The following is a 20,000-nucleotide window of genomic DNA, read 5'->3' as shown; positions in this document are numbered from 1 at the left end:
CTTTCTTAGTGACCGGGTTGCTATTGAAACAGAAAGACCATGAGGATGCCACTGGTTTGGTAAAGCTGCTGTCAACACCTTCAGCAAAACACGGGGTGTCTGTAGCCAGGGGGCTGCGGGCAGCATTTGCAGGGGTTCTGTTCCCTCCACGGGAGAGCCTGTGGCAGCAGAGTCTGGCATTTCCTCACTTTGCTGGCTCAATCTCTTGGGGTGACTTTACTTTTAAGATAGCTCTGAGAGCTCGGGAAGTTGAAACTGCTGGAGGCTGATGGGAGTTTTTTCTCCTGACTAATTCCTGGCCATTTGTGAGAATTGGCAGCGGTTTGAACTATTGAGAAGTGAGATCAACCTGTGAACACCACCTTAAGATGTGAGGCCGGGAATTTCTTGCTCTCTTTGGTTTCTGGCTTCTGACGAGGTAACAGGGCTCTGTCTCGGCCTCCTCCCCCCCTCCAGGCCGGACAAGGCTGCAGAGGGCGGGGTGGGGGGAGAAACGGAGCCGGCCGGCCTGACTTGGTTTGCAGTTTCTGCCACTGAACTGAAACCTGACACCATCAACATCTGCAGCTTTAGCAAGATTTTAACTCTTTTACCACCTGCATGAGACTTGCAGATTAATCCTTTTCTTCCAGAGAGAGAGAGAGAGGGAGTGATCAACCATCAACCCATCAAAGAGAGTGAAGAAAAAAATTAAATTTAGAGGGGGAAGAGAAATAAGGAGATGCTTTAATAAGCTGAAATATTTTTCTGTTAAAGCTATGGAGATGGACAGTAGTGTTCTGAAAAAAACTCCTTTAATTCATGACAGAGTATATTGGGAGGAATGGAGTGTTTCCAAGTGTGGATTTTGAGCAAATGATGAAGTAGTTGTGACACTGTGAGATGCTGGAACAGAGGGGGAGAAGTAATAGTTGAAGATTTGTGGCTTTTAAGAAGCAAAAAGAGAAAACTTCTGTTTCCAGGAGGGCTCACAAAAACAGATAAAGAGAACTTTTGCCTTTGAATAACTCATTCATAAAAATGACATCCCTAGACTCATGACCCATAACACACCTCAGAGTGATGGGAAATGGGAGGAGACAACTGATGGCAGATTTCCGGGCAGCTGGCATCAGAGAAATGGAAAGCTATGAAGAAAAAGAGTTTTCTTGTGAAAAACTCCATAGATAGCAGAAGAAGACTTCTGTTTCTCTACAAAGACTGATGAAAAGACTCTAGCAGGAATTGGGACTGTTGTAAACACCAAAGTTCCAAAGTGTTTTTGTCTCTATGTTGTCATGTAAACAAGGGAATGGTTGGGTAGTGGGGGAGAAAAGGGTTGTTCTGGAAGTTTTATTCTGGTTTCTTATTCTTGTAGTTTTTGTTAATAAACTTTCTTTATTCCATTTAAGTTTTAAGCCTGTTTTGCTCTTGTTCTAATCCATATCTCACAGCAAGAAATAAGTAAGTTTTCTAGTGAGTTTTTAGTTGCTGATTCAAACCACACCAGTCAAGCAGGACACCTTTGAAAATGTAGACTGGGAGATCTTCTCAGATGCTGCTCTAAATAGGCCACGGTTCTCTCCAGTTTTCTCAAAGAATTTGGTTCATTTTCCTTGCCCACTGCAGGTCATCTGAGCCGTGTGTTCAGAGGTGCCGATCCTGAGGTGAGTCAGAAAGGAACATTTGATGTTCCTGGTGTTTCAGAATTGTGCAGGGAACTGTGAGCTTGGCCTGTGGCAGTAGAGTGCAGAGGGCCAGCTGGGTGGGCTGAAAGAAGATCCATTTCCATGTTTACAACAGCAATAGCAAAGGCATTGTTGGCTATTTCCTAATTTTCCATTGCAGAGCTTTAAAAGAACTCAAAGCTCAGATTTGCAGAGAGAACGTTGCTTGCTGATAGTAGCCAGGGTGAACTCTCTAATTCAGAGCTATTTGCAGTATGGCTGAATTAACCCATTTTAATTTAGTTGGAGAGACTTAGAATCCCATTGCTATCAAAGCTGATGATTTGTGCTTGGTAGAGCTGGTTGTGGAAATAGAGCTGAAGAGAAATAAGGTTCTAAATGATAGGTAGCTGCCTGTCCCTAACTCCACCATCTGTCCACAGAGCCCAGAAGCAAGAGCAGACTCTCCTGGGGCTCCCTCTGCTCCTGGAGAAGAGGCCAAAGAGGAGCAAAATGAGCAAAAGGACCACGAGCCTGCAGCTGTGGTCACAGCCCAGCCTGACCATCCCCAGACAGTAAGTGCCAGTGCTGGGTGGTGCTGTCTTTAGTGCAAGGCAGAGCTGCAAGTTTCTGAGCAGCCAGCACTTGCTGTTGCTGGCTGAGGATGCTGAGTGCTGGAGTCCTGCCAGCACCCAGCCATTCCCCCATCCCGTGGCAGCTGGAAATTGGGCTTTGAGCCGTCGTGCTGAGGCCCCAAAGCGCTGCTGCCTGCGGGTGAGCAGCTGGCTGCTTGGCTCAGGGAAGCTCTGTCTCTTGGCTTCTGCCAAGCCATGGCCAAGGGCTCACACGGCATTTCTGGGGCTCACAGGGCTTGGTTTGTTTGCTTTCCCTTTTTGGAAATCTCAGGATGACTTGGAGAAGTGTTCTGCAGTTTCCTTGAGTAATTCTTCACTTCTGCAGAGTCTTTTAGGCCACCTGTCTTTTGGCTTTTGATAAGCTGCAAGGAGATGATTGTGTTGTCCATGAAGCTGTGGCCGGCCATTCTTGTCCTGTGTGGCCAAAGAAACAAACTGCGTAGTTCTGAACCCTTCTTCTGAGGCAAAATCCACAAGTGGCAAGTTCCTGTTGATACGTTTTGTGGTGAAGTCTGCAGCTTTGGAAACTGCATTGGAGCCTAGTGTGGGGGCAAAGCTGCAAGTCCTTGAGTGCTGTCTTGTGTTGCTAAGAACCCCTTTAGAGATGGTTGTTTTTTCTCCTTAGAGCTGTTTTCCTCCTCCTGCCTCTTCTGTCCTGACACTCCCTGTTTAACCTATAAATTTCTGCCTGTCCTAGTGAGGTGGGACAATTCCATGGTTTAGGTGGTTTTTGGTGACTTTGGTCATACATGCATTACATGACACATGGCTTCCTTCATTGGCATCCCTAGGGGTGTGTCAATTAATTTGTTGATGGGGCCTTTTGAGGATCTCTGTCACTGCCACTCAGAATTCTCAGCTGACAAAAGAGGGAGGAGAAACACCTTGGTCCTCTTCCATATCCTGAGGTGGCCATAGAGGCTCTCTGACCTGCAGCAGAGGATCAAATTGCACACATCCTTGTCTCCTGAATGAGCAGGATTTCTAACAAGAGTGTAGATGTCAGAAGGGCAGGAGTGGCAGGGCAGGCCTGAAAAGAACATGAACTCCAGCAGTGTCTCTCCCAAGGGGTGAGCTCACCCAGGAAGCCCCTGCAGAGCCAGGATGGAGCTGTGGGACAGGGCTGGCTGTCAGTCACTATGGAGAGACAAGCAGGACACAGCAGAAGGGGAGGGAGGCCCTGGAGAAATGCCCCACATTTCCTGTCAGCTGCCCAAGAGTCTGTTGGAGATTCAGTGCCAGATGGGCCCTGATTGCACTGCCAGGGTCACTTTGGAATCTGTGCTTCCCCACGGGCAGAGAACAAGGCAGGAGAGCAGCAGCACAGAGCTTTGGGAACGTGGGAGCCCATCAGTCTTTGAGTCTTGGCCCACAAATGTTGTATGAGAAGTTGAAGCCCATCTTCTCTTGCTTTCTCTGCAGGTCCTTCCAGAGAAAGAGCAGGAGCAGATTGTTTTCTCAGGGAGGCCGTGCCAGACTGAGGGAGAGCTGTTCCCAGCCCAAGAGCAGGAAGAGCAGCTGGGGCAGCAGGTGGAAGAGCCACTGGAGAATGGCCAGGTAAGGCTGACTCAGCAGGGGACAGAGTGAAGGGCAGGAAGAGGGGCATAAAACGCAGCTCTTGGGACTGAGCAGGCCACGAGTGCCAGAGGCCCTGAAAGCAAAGAGCCTCTGCAGAGATCAGCAGCGGGACAGGAGGTTACAGTGGAAGCAGAGGTGGGTAGGGAAGCAGAAAGAAGTGACTGAATGAGTGTGATTTTGAGGCTGAAACTGAGGAAGAAGCTGAGCCTGATGGCAGCTCCCAGGCACTTGCTCTCCATTTGTGTGTACAGAACATCAAGGCAGAGCCCCAAGCAGAGCTGCCCGAAGCTCAGAGGGCCATCATGGCAGTGAAGAGGAGGCACGAGGAAGACAGGAGAAACATCCAGGACGAGATGGATCTCCACTGGCAGAGAGGAAATCAACAAAACCAGGTGAGTGAAAGAGTGGCAGACACTCCACTCACAGAAATTCCTCTCTGTCGTTCCTCACAGGCCTCCGATGAGGAGCTGCTGGCAGAGCTGCAGGAAACCGAGGCTAGGATCAGAGCAAGGGAGAAGAGGCTGGAGGAAGAAAGGAGAATCATCCAAGAGAAATTTGATCTCCTCCTTCAGAAGCAAGAGGCTCTAGAAAATCGAGTGAGTGAAAGAGCGATAGGCACAGCAGTCACTGCAGTCTGGTGCTTTCTGCCCTTCTTGCCTTTCCTCTGCAGAGCAGCAGGGGGGTGGGCTGATGCCTCTCAGTGCCATCCTGCTGTAGTGTCTATCCCAGCTGCTTGGAAGGACATTTCCTGCTGGGCTCAATCTCAGCTGCTGCCCTGGACAGTGGCACCAGTCATTTGCCCCTTTTGCCAGCACTCATCTCAAGGGATTCCTGCTGGCCTGCTCCTGCTCTCCTTGTTTCTTCAGGGCTTTTTGCAAGTGAACACAGTCCCCCAGATAGATTTGGAATACAAGCTGCAAGCTGTCTGTATCCCTTGGTGAATCTGCTGCTGCTGTCCTGCTCTTTCCCTTTGCTCACAGTCAATGAGCCTTGGCAGACAGGGACAAGCTGTGCTCTCTGACTGCTTTGTTCTGTTTGACTTGAGGTGGACGTGTTGATATCTCACCTGGCAGCCTGCGAAGGCTTCCAGCAAATGCCTGCTGATGAAGAGCCCCAAGGTCGGCGGGAGGCACAGGTACTGTCCCAAGCACAAGTGCTGCAGGCTGAGCACCTTCTGAAGATGGTGCAGGAAAAGAGGACTGAGGGGGAGGAGCTCCAACATTAGAACAAGGAGCTGCAAATGTGTCTGCAGCCCTTGGAGGGGGAAAGGGATCCTTGGGAGGAAGTGGAATGGTCGTTGTTGCAGTCATCCTTCAGAAAATCCAGGAAAATGGAATATGAAACTGGCCATGAACTTGATTAAATCCAACCTTGGGTTTTGACCATTTGTTTCCAGAAGTGGGCATCCAAAAAATCCAGTTGATGAGCTTTGCATGTGGCTAACAGCAACTTCCTAAGGGCTTGCATTTGAAAAGGGAACTCGGGGTAATCTCTGCCAGCCAGCTTTCTGACACAAACTCCTTTCTTCTCTCAGCTCTCCACAGGCTCTTCCATTGAATCTGCTGCAGCAGCAGCAGCAGCAGCAGCATCTAAAGGAGCCTTTGTTCCCCAAGCTGAGCAGTGGAGCCCGGGCAGTTTGTCCATTTCCAGCAGTGACACATCTGCTGCTCAGCTCCAGGAGAGCCAGGGAGACTTCCTGGAGCAACTGAGTACGTCTGGTGTATTTCTTGTCTGAGGGACAGTGTATTGTGTGCACGTGCCAGCAGAGCTGTAGCAAATGATCCTCCTCCCTTTGGTGTCCCAGAGACATTTAGGACTCCCCACAGGAACTGCTGTGCTCTGAGGCAGCGAGAGAGCGCTCTGGGTGTTCCTGCTGCCTCTGAGGGCAGCTTGGACTGGCTCGGCTTTGCCTGGGATTCCCTTGCCACTAAAGGCAGAAGCAGGAATTGTTCTTGGATCAGCAGAAGGCTGTGGCCTAGCAAATGATCTATGCAAGTCCTGTGTGCTAGTGGCCAAACTGAACAGAATATTTGATTCCTAAATTCTCCTTAGACTCCAGACTCCCCATCAGTCGTCAGAACCAAAAGACTTCAGAGAAATTGATTGGTTTTGGGGTTTTGTGTTTTTGTTGTGGTTCCGTTTTTAGTTTTCAGTTTTTATCCTTTTTTGGTTTCCGATTTGGGATTTTTTGGAAGAGTTTGTTTTTTCTCCATCCTGAAAGAGCTGTTCTGCCCCATGTGTCTTACTGCTGTCCTTTTTATGACGGTTTTTATTGCCTCTACTACATCTCCAAGGTTTTTATGAGAATGCTGTATTTTTGTCAGTGAGGACTCCTTTGCAAGAACATCAGGTGACAGCAGAAACAGAGAGCAAGAGATGTTTTCATTGGGCCCACAATGAAGAAACAGATACTTGTATAACAATCTGTAATTAATATCCTAGTTTTATTCTTATAAAGATGTGTCCAAGAGACACATGGACGTGGTGTGATCAGATAAAACAGCACTGCAGGCATTTCTCAGGAGCGAGCCTGCAGCCCCTGTGCTGTGTATTCCTCAGATCCATGGCACTTTTTCATACCTGATTCCCAGCCATTCCCATGACTCTTAGAATCCTACCTATTGGCCCAAGCCCTGCTCAGATCAGTCTCTGGGAAAACACATCAAGCCCTCTGTGATTCTGCAGCACAACCCATTTAATCTGCTTCTTGCCCATAACAGCTGCCAGTGCTGTGCTCTCAGAAAAGACCTGGTGGGGCTGAGAAAAGATCCCAGCTGATTTGGTGTCTACCTTCACCTGCTGGGACAAGAAAGGGCCTTGATCTGCACCTGGGTGTGTCTGATCTCCAAGGCAATGCTGTTGTGTCCTGAACGGGGGCCACAGCTTGTCAGGGGCTCAGGCTGGCTGTGTCTTCTTGCCATTGCTTGTCAGTGCTCATGCTTGGCCTTTGCCAGCCTTGTGCTGTGCCCTGCTGTGCTCTCTGCGCTTCATTTCCTTCCAAGGACTGGACAAAATCAGTCTCTCTCTGCTGCCCATTTGTACTGCACAACTGCCTGTCTTGTTGCTGCTGTGCTTGCTGCCCAGCTGACCACAGAGGGTTCAGAGCCCCAGACAGCGGGGCTGCCTTTGGCATCTCCTGCAAGTTAGGATCTCTGCCTGAAAGTGAGCATCTTGCATTTTGTTTCCCTCAGGGAGAATGGTGAACAAGGAAAATCCCGTCACAAAATACATTGAACTGGAAAGTCTTGGCAGCGGGTGAGTCCAACCACAGTTACTTCTACACAGCCATGGGCCAGGTGTTTCCCTGGTGGAATATCCATCAAGTGGGAAGTCAGACAAGTTGTCCACATGTTTAGACAGCGGGCTTAGTCTGCCCCATCTCTCAGTACTGGCCAGAATTTGTCAAGTGTGCTCAGAAGGCATTGTCAAAGACATCTCCATGCTGCCAAGGTCTTGCCTGCAGCAAGGAACAGAACCTGGTAAATCTGCTTGTCTCTCAAGTGTGGGACAGCTCAGGGTTCATTTCCTTCGCATTTTTGGATGTCTCCAAATCATCTGGCCACACTAATGAAAGGAGAAGAATCTTGCTTGCCTGAAAGCACAACCTACCCCCGATGAGAGCTGTCAGATAACAGTTCTCAGGAACATTTCTTTCCAAGAGTTTGCTAAAGAAATACTCCGTGCTCAGGATTAGAATTGCACAGTTTAGAAGCTGATACCCAAGATGAAGGAATAAGCTGCCTTTTGGAGCTGAGGCAGTAAAGCCCAACGCTTCAGGAACAGGCCCAGTGCCCATGCACTTGAGGGGAAAATGCATCATCTGCCTTCTGGCAGACCCCTCCTGCAACCTGCAGCTTTTAGGCATTTACAGCAGAGCTCTCCTGTCTGGACTGGCTTTCAGTGCAAGATCTAAATGGCTTCTCCTTTCTTTGCTGCTGTTTTGTTTCTAGGGGTTTTGGAGAGGTTTCCAGAGCACTTGACACTGCCACAGGAGGAGAGGTAAATGTCAACAGCCCCTGCAGCCTCTGCTGCTCTCCAGGCCTTTCCCCACTGCTGACAGCTGTGGCTGGAGCTTTGAGTAGAGCTGTGCTGAAAAGGCACAAGAAGCACAGACTGGAGCCAGCCTGCAAATTGCACTTGGAACAGGCTTTGTCCTCCTCAGCTGCCCGTAGGAAGACAAGGAGGGCAGCGGTTCCTTTCAGAGAAGGACGCGCCCACACGCTCTCAATTGCTAAAACAAAGGTGGTGTCTTAGAGCATCTCACTGCTTTTTGGGGCTACAGCTTCAGAGTCCTGAATTCTCATTTCTGGCTGCCAGCAAATACATCTGAATGCTCCTGGTATTTCCTCAGCCACGTGCAGTGCTGCACTTGGGAGCCACATGTAGGAAGAGACCTGCAAGATGTTCCTAAAAGCCCTGAGCCCTGCCCATAGCCCAGGATGTATCCACAGAGAACCAAGGCACCCATTCCTTCTTTTGAATCCAAGCAGAGCAGCAGAGAGTGTGGTCAGAGCTTTGTGGGTGATCGTTGATACACCTTTGTTACCAAGTGGACAAGGCAAATCGCCAGTGGCCACGTGTCCTGTAACTGGCCCCCAAGGGAGCAGAGAAATGGGCTGTTGGAATGTCACTTCCTAATTACTCCAATGATGAGGTCTAATCACAAGGCACTTTGGCACAGCTTGGCTGTGCCATTCCAAAATCACTTGCTCCATGTGTGTTGTGGTCTCATGCTACCAATTTTCTCAAATTACTCCTTTGCAATGTCCTTTGAGGTGGCCATAAAGAAAATAAGTGTGCAAGGAGTGAGGAGGAAGATACTAACCATGAATGAAATCAGGATCATGGAGAGTAATAGGAGTCCCAGGGTCGTGAATTACTTAGCCAGGTGAGTGGTCACGGTCCTATCCCTTGAATGTTTGTTTACATACTACAAGCATGAGAGCTTAAAAACCCACTTTGGTCAGTGGCAGGAAATAGAGCTGTTAATTATTATTTCTCTACTTATCTCCAATGGATGGGAAGAGACTGCATTTTGTCTGCATGAATCCACCCTGGCCAATGCAGACTGAAAATTGTTCAAAAACCTGCATCAGCCCTATCTTAAGAATTCAATACCTTCTAAGTTCATTGCCTCCACAGTTCTTTGGGATTGAGTTTTTCAAGTTTCTTAAATGCTGATGAACCATCCAAGAGAGGATTGCCCTTGCATTGTTAGTCCTCTTTTCCATTGCTGTGCACACCAGGAAGACTAGGTGCTTATTTCCAGAAATGCCATGCGTGACAGGTTTTTTATCTGGGCTCTTCCTAACCTGCCTTTCTCCTTGAGACAGCACAGACTGCAAACACTGCACAGCCTAGAGGCAATGTCTATTCCTTTTCTTCTGCCCTTGTCTCAAAGGGACCCAGAAACAAGACTCAAGCAAAAAACCAACCTAGCCGTGCATGTTCACCTGCATGGCCTTGTTTCCTTTTTTCAGCTACCTTGTGCATGAGGAACTCTGGCTGGTGATGGAGTACATGGACGGAGGCACTCTGAGAGATCTCATCGACGAGATTCAAATGTCTGAAGAAGAGATTGCAGCTGTCAGTCGGGAGGTCAGGGATCCCATCTGTGCTTCCAAGGCCTTGAGCTGCATTGTCTGGGAAACAGGGGCTCAGAACGGGAGGGATTTCATGGGCCAAGCTTGGTTTCTGTGTTGCTGCTAGGCTATGGGCAAGCAAGAGCATCTCAAGTGAACTGTCTGCCAGTGCCCCTACACTCACTGGACTCACTTCCTGTCCTCTTATCCCCTGCTCTTGTATTCTAGCTCTGTCTCTTGCATTGGCATTTGCAGTTCTCCACCTTGCCCAGCTAAACTTTTGCCTGTCTGCACTACATTCCTTGTCTCTAAAGCAAAGGTGTGCTGGCAGGATTTGAAACAAACAGGAAAGAAAAAAAGAGAGACTAATTTCTTTTAGTCCTCAGCTGAAAAGGATAGTAGTGCAGCCCAAATGCTGTTTGCTTCTGAGCACCTGCACTGCAGCTGCAGTCACCCTGGCTGGTTTGCAGGGGACAGTCTACAGCAGCAGTTGCTGGTGCTCTTTCAAAAGCTGACATGCCTTTCCTGAGAAAGGTGCTGCTCTGCTACTGTTGGAGCAGCAGGCTCTTGCTCTCAATGGCGCTGTGTTCTGCCATTCCTCCCCATTCCCCTGCAAAGGGAACCTTCCACAGCTGTTTCCTTTCTTGTGGGATGAACTCACAGCACTCCTTTTTGCCCCCCTGGTTCTGTTTTCTCTCTCAGTGCCTGCAAGGACTGGATTTTCTTCACTCCAACCACGTGATCCATCGAGATGTGAAGAGCAACAACATCCTGCTCAGAACCGACGGCTCTGTCAAGCTGGGTCAGTGTATTCTTGCTCAGCTTCAGCCTTCCAGGAATGGGGGGTGTGGGGCTGCTTTCAGTGACTGCCAGCTCCCCAAAAATGCTGCTGCTGGCAGTGCAGGGGTCCCCCCTGCTGTGGGCTGAAGGCACAGTTGCAGGGTGCACACAGCTATGACAAGGAACCACAAGCAGCCAAGAGTGCTATTGCTCTGTGTGTGTCTGTGTGTGTTCCTTCCAGAGGGAGGGAGCTACAATCTAAACCTTCAGGGGAACAAAAGGCACTGCTGGAGGAAGTGTAAAAAATGGGGGGATGTTTGAAGTAGCCAATTCATATTGCCTTGGCTAAAGCCCCAAGGAAACAGAGCAGGGACTGTTGTCCAGGAAATTCAACTGCACATTCTCAAACTTCTACTGGGGAATTCTTTGCCTTGGTTTCCTAATTGACAGTATCAAAATTAAAAGAGTATTTTGCTTTCTCCTCAGCTGATTTTGGCCTTTCTGCTCAGCTCACCCCTGAGCACAATCAGCGGTGCTCGGTGACCGGGACTCCTTGGTGGATGGCACCTGAAGTGGTGAAGCGTCGACCATATGGCCCCAAAGTGGACGTGTGGTCTTTTGGAATTGTGGCAATTGAAATGGCCGAACAAAAAACTCCTTATGACAGTTTCACTGCTCGATCGGTAAGGAGCAAATACTCTCTGATCCCGCTGTCTTTCTCACCTGTCCCGTGTTCTCTGCTCACTGCACAAAATCCCATGGCCATCTGCTGGAAGTACTTCCACCAAGGCCCCTTCTACAAATGGCCCTGCAGCACATCAGCATCTGCTGTAGCTTTGGTTGCAGCAGTGGGGGAACTCAAGCCTTCCCTCGCCCAAACCATCTCCATTCTCAGGCAGCATTTTGCTTTGGCTTAGAAGTCGTTCCAGCTCTTTTGGCTGTGTAGATGGCCCCAAGAATAGGAAACAAGCGTCTCAGAGCTGGTGTTATCTTTCCAGAGATGAAGCAAAGAAACTCAAACCAAACCAAGTTTCTAAAACAGTGCTTTTGAGAGAAGAAGTGCACCCCCATTCTTCTCACAGGGAAACTTGCCTGAAACCTGGAGATGAGGCTGTAAATCCAGAGTCTCTTCTGCTTCTTCTGCAGTGCTGCTGAGACACTCAGTGACCACCTTCTTTCATAACCCAAGCCACTTTCTCCATATCACCAAGCTGGAGCCTGGTGATGGGGAGAGCCTGCCAAAACCTCCTCTTTGTTTCCTGGCACTTTCTGGGATGGGCACAGCGTTAATGCATTGACTTGAGAATCCAACGAGCACAGGGTTACCACAGGGATGACACTTCTGATTTCACCATGAATATTTTCCTTTTGCCACGTAAGGGAACCTGAAATTTTCAGAGTGCTGAGAGACAGAGCTGCAGGTGGCTCCTGTGTGCCCAAACAGGCTTTTTCAACCCAATACATTTGTGGAGGCATCTTAATGTGTCTGTGTTGGAAATGAGATTCCAAATGTTTGTTTCCTTCCCTGAGGAACACCTGCTGCATTTCCTTTCTTTTCTTCCAATTACCATCATTTTCAAGAACAGGACAAAAAGCTGGATGAGTTTTGTTTTATGGCAGCTGTGCTTAAGGGACCAACAAGCACTGCAGAGATTCTTTTCATATAAGAATCCTTGGAAATAGTAGAGTTAGTTAGAATAGCAAAATCCCTCTTCCAAAAAGGCTGCCAAGCTGCTGGGAATCCTCCGAGAAGGAAACATGTATTTGCTGATGTAGTTGCCACTAACTAGATCAGGCAATGAAATCAGCTGCCAAGGCAAGATCTGCTGGATGTTGGCAAAGCTGTGGCTTTGGGGCTTGGGTTTTTTCATGATACAGGAAAGTCATCATCCAAATGCTACAGGAAAGTCATCTCTGCCTCTCTGCCAGGGCAAAAACTGCCACTGCAGAGTGGAGCTGAAACAATGGGCTCTGGGAGAGCAGTTCCAGATGGGAAAGAAGCAGGTGGAGCCTTGTGTTTCCTTTTTCTCCAGGCTAAATTCCACATAGCCACAGAAGGGACCCCACAGCTGCGGCAGCCCGAGCAATTCTCGCCTTTGCTGCGTGACTTCCTGAGCTGCTGCCTGCAGAAAGGCGAGGCGCAGCGCTGGTCTGCCAAGGAGCTGCTGCAGGTAAAATGCCAAAAGGGCTGCAGGTGAAACAGTGTCCGAGGGATGGGCTCCTCCTCCACTGAAATCCAAGGCATCAGATGAGCCCCCATCCTCCTCACTTCCAACCTTGGTGCTGTTCAGCTGACAACGGGGAGCAATCCTAGACTGGGCTGGGCTGGCAGGGAGTGCTGGGTTTTAGCGCTGGCTAAAATCACCAGGGCACTTACTCATTTCTTGCTGGGAGCTATGGATTAGGAGAAGGGCAAAACAGGCTTCAAACTTCAAAGGAATAACAAATTTTATTATCAGGCCCACAAGAATAAGAAAGGTCTCATCTGTGCAGTGAAAGGGTTCAATCTCACCCAGGCCATGGCAGTCACGGTGTTGGATTTCAGGCTGTGCTGGGCCCCTCTCTCTGCCCGGGAGCCGCTGGGAGGGGAGGCTCGGCCTGGAGCCGTCGCTGCACGCCGGGGAGAGGGTTTAGTGTGGGCAAGATGTCAGCAGCCGTGGCCTGGCCCAGCCTGGGGCCGGGGTCCCGCAGCCTCCATCCCCCGCCCGGGAGCCGCTGGGGTCTGGCCCGGCCTCCCCCAGGAGCACAGGCCGTGGGCGAGCAGGGCCGGCCTCACCAGAGCTCCGTTACCTTCGGGCTCCGGAAGCAAAGAGGGCCAGTTCCCGGGCTGGTGGTTTTCAAAATGTGCATCATCACAGAGGCACATCTCATTTCTAAATGGTGCAAAATGTTGTCAGTTCTCAGAACTAGCCAGCCATTGGCCTGTCTCAGGCACAGAGGAAGCTCCCAGCAGCTTCTCTCAAAGAAATCACTTCCGTGCGGGGTTTCTTACTTCTTTCCCTAAATGTCAATTCATCTCAAACTAACACACAGGGACATGGAAAGGTCATCTAGTCTGTGTCCTGCAATGAGCAGGGACATCTTTCAAGAGATCAGGATACTCACACCTCAGATATTTCCAGGGGTGGGCCACCTACCAGCTCTTGGGGCAACCTGTGCCACTCTTGCCCCATGCTCCTGACCTACTCTGACTCAATCCCCTTTTCATTTAAAAAGTATTCCCCTGCCTTTGAAGCTCTTAGCTTGGAAAATCATGCTTTCTTGTTGTTTTCTTTTCCTTTCTGCAGCATCAGTTTATAACATCAGCCATGCCTGGGTCCAGCCTGGCACCACTCATTGTTGCAGTGAAGAAGTGGAAGGAGGAGATATGAATGCGCCAATCAATTTCAAACTGTTTTTTCCATGCCCAACTTAGAGTAGGACTGTAGAGTAGGATTGTAGTGTAGGATTATAGAGTAGGATTGTAGTGCAGGATTGTAGAGTAGGATTATAAATAAAGTTACTAATACCTCAACTCCTTTGGAACATTTCTCTCCTTCTGACCCTGTGAGAAAGCTCAACATTTCCTCCTGAATTGTCAGTGTTCTCTTAGAGGTGGAAAGTGACATTGATGGCTTCTTTGGTATGGTTTCAAAGTGGGGAAGGCTCCTCTTCATTCATCCTCTCCAGACCACACTGCCTTTGGAATATGGCCAACTGGCCAAGTTTTGCCCAGCTCTGGCATTTCTATTTGTGGCAGAAACAGCAATGGCATTTGCAGGAAAAACCAAAGGAGGAGCGGTGCAACGCAAACATCCTGTGCAGATGCAGGCTGTGCAGATGTGACTCGAGAACATTTGGGTTCCTGCCACTTGGATTTGTATCCCTAAGTGCAATCTCTTTGGCTGGAGTTGAGTCTGGCTGAAGAGAGAAAGCAGAAAGAGCAGTGAGGGTGCTGTGCAAGGTCTCCTGTGGTGCAGAGCTGTCAGCGACTGTGAGGTGAGAGCGGGCCCGGCCTTGGCCAGGCTGGAGCCCCAGCAGAGCCCTGGCAGAGCCCGGAGAAGCCTGAGCCTCGGCAGAGGCAGGCTGGAAGGAGGCCCTTGGAGCTGCAAGAGGCAGCAGCCTGGCCCTGGCTGCCTCTTGCTGGCACCAGGCAAATCCTGCGCTCTCAGAGCCAAGCTGGCAGCTGGCTGCTCCTGAGGGGAAGCGGCGCCGTGCTGGGCACAGCACACACTGGTGCCATGGGCTGTCTGGAGTCTGCACAGGAGGAGAGAAAGGCAAAGAGCAGCCCAGGGCTGCTGCCCTGCCTGACCATTCCTGCTCTTCTGCCGCCTGCCCTGGAACTGCTGGCAATGGTCAGCAGTGTGTGCAGCACTCTGGGCACAGGGGGAGGGAGCCGGGCTGCTCCGCAGGCTCCAGCACAGGGCAGTGTCCTTCAGGCACGGCATTTCTGCCAGGGGAACCGAGGCCAGCGTGAGGCACTGACAGCAAGTCAGGGCACATCTGCACCAGCCAGTGCCTCACACAGCTCTGGGACCAAGCGCCTGCAATCCTGGAGCTCTGCACTGAGCCACAGCAAAGGTGTGAAATGCAGAGGGTTTTGCAGAAATATTCAGGGGCACCAGGCCAGCCTGCTTGGTGCTCTCTGGGGCACAGCAAGCACTGTGCAATGCAGCTCGGAGCTGCTGGCAGAGAGGGACTATGGGCATGTGCCTGAGGCTTGTTCTTGAGTAGTGATTTGGAAGGGAGCAGAAGGGTCTCAGTGGGCAATTTGTGTTTTCTTCATTAATTTCTGCATGGACAACACAATGTGGCATCACGCAGCAAGACCACTTGGAAAACTTTTTGACTCTAAGTTTGTGTTGAATTCCAAGAAAAGGAAGGAGAGGTGTTGGGAAGATGTTGAAGTGTAACAAATAGGGCTTGTGAATTCTGTTAATTTTAACAAACAGTTTTCTGGGATTGAAAGTCAACAAATCTGCTCTCCCCAGGGAATTCCCATTGTTGATCTGTGTCCCAATGCATGGTCCTATCCTGGTGTTCATCCAGGTGCCCACAGGGAGCCAGGAAGATGTGGAGCCTCCCAGCCAGGTGTCTTCCCAACACGGATCACCAGGACCACGGATCACCAGGGCTCTGCCCAACGGGGGTCACTGGGGATCATCCAACGCCGATCCTCCCATGGGGGATGGAGCTGGAGCAGTGCACGAAGCTCTTCCTGCACTCGGGGCACTCGCAGGGCTTCCCTTACTGGTGACTCCGTTGGTGTTGGGTCAAGTGAGAGCTCTGTGAGAAGCTCTTCCCACACTGGGGACACTCGTAGGGCCTCTCCCCAGTGTGGATGCGCCGATGGACAGTGAGGATGGTGTTGCGGTTGAAGCTCTTCCCGCAGTCGGGGCAGCGGAAGGGCCGCTCGTCTGTGTGAATCCTCTCATGTCTGATGAGAGTGGAGCTGCGCTGAAACCTCTTCCCACACTGGGGACACTCGTAGGGCTTCTCCCCAGTGTGGATGAGCTGGTGTTTTCTCAGCTCACAGCTCCATCCAAAGCTCTTCCCACATTCCAAGCAGGTGTAGGGCCGTTCCCCTGTGTGGCTCCTCTGGTGTGCCCTTAGGTTGGACCTCTTGCTGAACCTCTTCCCACATTCCCCACACTCGTAGGGCTTTTCCCCAGTGTGGATGCTCTGATGTGCCCTCAGGTTGGAGCTGCAGCTGAAACTATCCCCACATTTTCCACACTCGTAGGGCCTTTCCCCATTGTGGATCATTTGGTGCCGCAAGAGGCTGAACCTCTGGCTGAAGCTCTTCCCACATTCCCCACACTCGTAGGGCTTTTCCCCAGTGTGGATCACCTGGTGCTGGATCAGGTGGGAGCTCTTTCTAAAGCCCTTCCCACATTCCAAGCACTTGTGGGGCTTCTCCCCCTGCTCTGAGCTCCGGCTGGATCTCTGGCCGTGTTCCTGGCACTGGGGGGATGTTTCCTCCTCACAGCTCCCTGGACTGGGTTTGCAGACCCTCCTTGTGCGGCATCTCCGGGGCTTTTCCTCCTCCTCCATCTGGCCACGGTGCAGGAATGAAAATCCTGCATTGGGGAAAAAACAAGAGGAGAGTGCCTTGGGGTGGGGATTCCTCCTTGCCCAAGTTCATCTCAGGAAGTCATTGGGCATCTTGTGTCTGTAAGAACCTCCAGGACACCAAGATTCAGCACAAACATCCTCCAAACATCAACATGTTACTATGGGGTTAAATGTTTCTGAAAATGTTTATTAAAATCATTTAGAGGTAAGCCTCAAGCATGCTTGGTATTAAGGATGGTCTAGCAAGCTGAAATGTTTACGGTAACAGGAACTGGTACTTGGGGTCTCCAAGATACCCACCCAGAGATAAGATTCGGACATGTTCATACAAGGATGAGCTAACTCTCATGAAGCATTATTGATAAAGTTAATGAAGATTTATTAATGAAGCAATATTGATAAGGTTGTTATAGTGATTTCTGCTACAGCTGAAATTGTAGAAATATGTGCACTTTGGACAAAGACGATGGAGCTAGATTTGGGTTGCTGATACCCCTAGTTCCCGCACACTTCAATAAAGCACCTGCATATAATCAGTCTGTGATTATGTGTGTTCCTGAACTCTAACATTTTGGTGACCCAGATGGGACCCTGTGAGTGCTGCTGAGCGAGCTCACGACCCGATCATGCTCCAGCCGCCACCGAGGGATTCTCGGGGAGCCCATCCGGCTGCGACCGTCTCCGCCACTCACAACGTCCCTCTGAGAGAGGTAAGGTGCTTTTCGCTCTGCTCTGGTGCCTGCCGATAAGACGCAGCGAAAGCTTTGCACGGTTGGGCTGGAGGAATTCCCGGTATTGCCCAGGCGCCGTCTGTCAGACAAGTGCAAAAGCGTTGCAGGTTGGGCAGCAGTGGTGTGTGGTGTATTGTAACTGTAACACGGAGAAGCTTAAAGGGATTTGAGGTGGCAATGCCCCTGTACCACGTACTTCTCCTCTGGGGTGCTTATTAGCACATTGGAAACAGGGAAACTTTGGGCAAGATTTACGTAAAGTTGATTGATTATTGTAATACATGGTGGCCAGGATATGACCTGGACAGTGGGGAAAAGTGGCCGAGAAATGGATCTTTGCAGTATAACACCATTTTACAGTTGATGTTGTTCTGTAAGCCAGAGGGAAAGTGGGATGAAGTTCCGTACGTTGATTTGTTTTTCTATTTGCGAGACAAGCCAGAATGGCAGGCTGAGTGTGGATTGATGGCAGTTAAGGCATGTGTGAGTGATAAATGTGAGGTTTGTGTAAAAGGAAAAAGTTCTTTAGAGCACCTGATATCAAAAGAAAGTTTGTGTCGGGGCAAAGAGATGGATGTTGATTTACCAGTGGTTTCAGCAGAACCAAAAGAACCCGATTTTGTTTTGTCTGCCCCCACTTCACCCAACCCTATTTCACCTAACCCTATCTCGCCTAATCCCACTTCACCTTGCCCTCTTTATCCTCCTCTACCGCCTTCACCTGATCCTTCTTCTCCAGGAGATGATCCAAATCTTACTGTGACACAAGGAAATGTGAAAAATGCTGGGGAGGAAGATAGCAGTAGCGGGGGTGATGATAATAAATCAGCGACACCGGTATCCCATCGGACTCGGTCACAGCTTGCTCTGGTTCTGGGTAGAACGGGAAAAGATTTGGGCAGACAAAGGCGGACTGTGATTGCCCCCTTGAGACAAGGAGTAGGAGTAGAAGGGCCGGTGTTTGTGAAAGTTCCTTTTTTCCCCTGCAGACTTGATAATTTGGAAACAATCAGCTGGAACTTACAGAGAAAATCCTGATAAAGTGGCAGGGGTGGTAAAAATGATTATGAAAACTCAGAATCCAGATTGGGATGATATACAAGTAATAGTGGAGAATTTAATGGACTCTACTGAGAAAGAGATGGTGCTTAGAGCAGCCAAGGAGAAGGCGAGAGAAGATCTCAGAACTGGGGTGGTGACGGCGACTTTAGATGAGAACTTTCCAACCGAGGATCCAGGGTGGGATCCCAATGCCTTTGGGGACATGCGGAGGCTGAAGAGATATCAAGAGTGGCTCCAGACAGGGGTTGGGAATGCTGTACCTAAGGCTATGAATTGGTCTAAATTGTATGAGGTAAGACAGGAAAAGAAAGAATCCCCTGCTGCATTTTTGGAAAGGCTTAAGGAGGCAGCAAGAAAGTATACAGATCTTCAACTAGAAACAGAACAAGCGAATGTTCAGCTTGTGTTCATTTTTCTTGGGCAGTCGCAGGATGATATTAGGAGAAAATTGCAGAAGTTAGAAGGAGAAGATTCAAGGAATTTGAATCAATTACTTGAAGTGGCTTGGAAAGTATACAATAACAGGGAAAAGGAAGCTAGTAAAAAGCAGCAGTAAAATCTTTTGGCAGTGATCCAAGGAAGAGAGAATCCAGGTTTCAGAGGACAAGGCAGAGGTGGTCGTGGACTGGGGAGGGGCGGACTTGGCAGAGGACGAGGGGGATGGGTTTTGCCAAGATTAGGGTTAAATCAATGTGCTTCTTGTAGACAAGAGGGGCACTGGAAAAATGAATGCCCAAATCGGTTTAACCAGGGCAATCAGTTCAATCAGAATCAAGATGCTTCCAAATTAATGGTGCTGGGGGAGTACAGCAGCTGACTAGAATCAGAACAAAAACCAACACAAGAACCTTTAGTAACTATACAATTGGGAGATAGAGAAGTAAAATTTCTGGTGGATATGGGGGCTACATATTCTGTGCTAAATGATCTAAAAGGGCAAACTGGAGACAAAACAGCAACAATAGTTGGAGCCACAGGGAAGGAGGAGAATCGACCATTCCTGCAACCCCTGGATTTGTGCTTTGGAAACAAAGTGTTAACACATGAATTTTTAGATATGCCTGAGTGTCCAATTCCACTTTGAGGATGAGATTTATTAGCAAAACTTGATGCAGTGATAACTTTTGAAAACGGGGAGCTGTTAATGAAAAAACTTGAATCAAAGACAGGACAAATCTTAATGATAAAAGAAAAACCCGTCCCTACTATCCCTCAGGAAGTAGAGGATGCAGCAATTCCCTCTGTATGGGAAACAGACATACCAGGAAAATCTAAGTTGGCACAACCAGTACATGTAGAATGAAAAGAAGGAGCAAAAGCTGTCCGGGTTAAACAGTATCCCATAAAGGCAGAAGCACGGCAAGGAATAGTAAAGATTATTGAAAAGTTCTTAAAGTACCAAATTTTAGAAGAATGTGAATCAGAATTGAATACACCAATATTTCCAGGGAAGAAAAAAAATGGTGAGTACAGACTAGTACAGGATTTGAGAGCAATAAATGGAATAACTAAAGATATTTAGCCAGTGGTAGCTAATCCCTACACATTGTTGAGATCTGTGAAAGAGAAATAGAAATGGTTTACTGTAATTGATTTAAAAGATGCCTTTTTCTGCATACCCCTTGACAAAGAAAGTAGGAAACTGTTTGCCTTTGAGTGGGAGAATCCAAAAAATGGAAGGAAAACCCAGCTCACCTGAACACGACTCCCACAAGGATACAAGAACAGTCCAACTCTATTTGGAAGCCAGCTGGTGAAGGAGCTGGAGATTTGGAACGAGAATGGGCAAGTACCAAGAGAACAATACCTGCTGTTATAGTATGTTGATGATATACTGACAGCTACAGAAGAGAAAACAACCTGCAGAAAGGTAACAACTGAAATTTTAAATCAGCTGGGAATGGGAGGATATAAGGTATCTTAAGAAAAGGC

General features: G+C 49.1%; 3 protein-coding genes across 3 annotated transcripts in view; 2 read left to right on the top strand and 1 right to left on the bottom strand.

The window, feature by feature from the left end:
• The window catches only part of LOC148182331 (serine/threonine-protein kinase PAK 3-like), a 14,613-nt gene extending 1,021 nt beyond the window's left edge, over positions 1–13,592 (top strand). Inside the window, exons 2-14 of the mRNA XM_088068931.1 lie at positions 2,057–2,221; positions 3,704–3,838; positions 4,111–4,455; positions 4,905–4,994; positions 5,394–5,568; positions 7,051–7,114; positions 7,810–7,858; positions 8,635–8,747; positions 9,340–9,457; positions 10,144–10,243; positions 10,708–10,904; positions 12,255–12,392; positions 13,509–13,592. Of these exons, the coding sequence (XP_087925057.1) occupies positions 2,057–2,221; positions 3,704–3,838; positions 4,111–4,455; positions 4,905–4,994; positions 5,394–5,568; positions 7,051–7,114; positions 7,810–7,858; positions 8,635–8,747; positions 9,340–9,457; positions 10,144–10,243; positions 10,708–10,904; positions 12,255–12,392; positions 13,509–13,592 (1,773 nt within the window). The remainder of the gene's footprint in view (positions 1–2,056; positions 2,222–3,703; positions 3,839–4,110; positions 4,456–4,904; positions 4,995–5,393; positions 5,569–7,050; positions 7,115–7,809; positions 7,859–8,634; positions 8,748–9,339; positions 9,458–10,143; positions 10,244–10,707; positions 10,905–12,254; positions 12,393–13,508) is intronic.
• Positions 12,652–20,000, bottom strand: part of LOC148182328 (uncharacterized) — a 36,554-nt gene continuing 29,205 nt past the window's right edge. Inside the window, exon 2 of the mRNA XM_088068948.1 lies at positions 12,652–16,280. Within this exon, the coding sequence (XP_087925074.1) occupies positions 15,448–16,254 (807 nt within the window). The 5' untranslated portion in view covers positions 16,255–16,280 and the 3' untranslated portion in view covers positions 12,652–15,447. The remainder of the gene's footprint in view (positions 16,281–20,000) is intronic.
• The window catches only part of LOC148182330 (serine/threonine-protein kinase PAK 3-like), a 14,577-nt gene continuing 11,478 nt past the window's right edge, over positions 16,902–20,000 (top strand). The window contains exon 1 of the mRNA XM_088068921.1: positions 16,902–16,985. Coding sequence (XP_087925047.1) covers positions 16,902–16,985 — 84 coding nt within the window. The remainder of the gene's footprint in view (positions 16,986–20,000) is intronic.

Source organism: Pseudopodoces humilis, chromosome 33 (genome assembly GCF_049639895.1).
Source record: "Pseudopodoces humilis isolate 2021_Gansu_Grassland_sample_001 chromosome 33, ASM4963989v1, whole genome shotgun sequence".
Classification (NCBI taxonomy): Eukaryota; Metazoa; Chordata; class Aves; order Passeriformes; family Paridae; genus Pseudopodoces; species Pseudopodoces humilis.
Note: the sequence above shows the minus strand (reverse complement) of the source record. Positions and strands in the feature narration are given on the sequence as shown.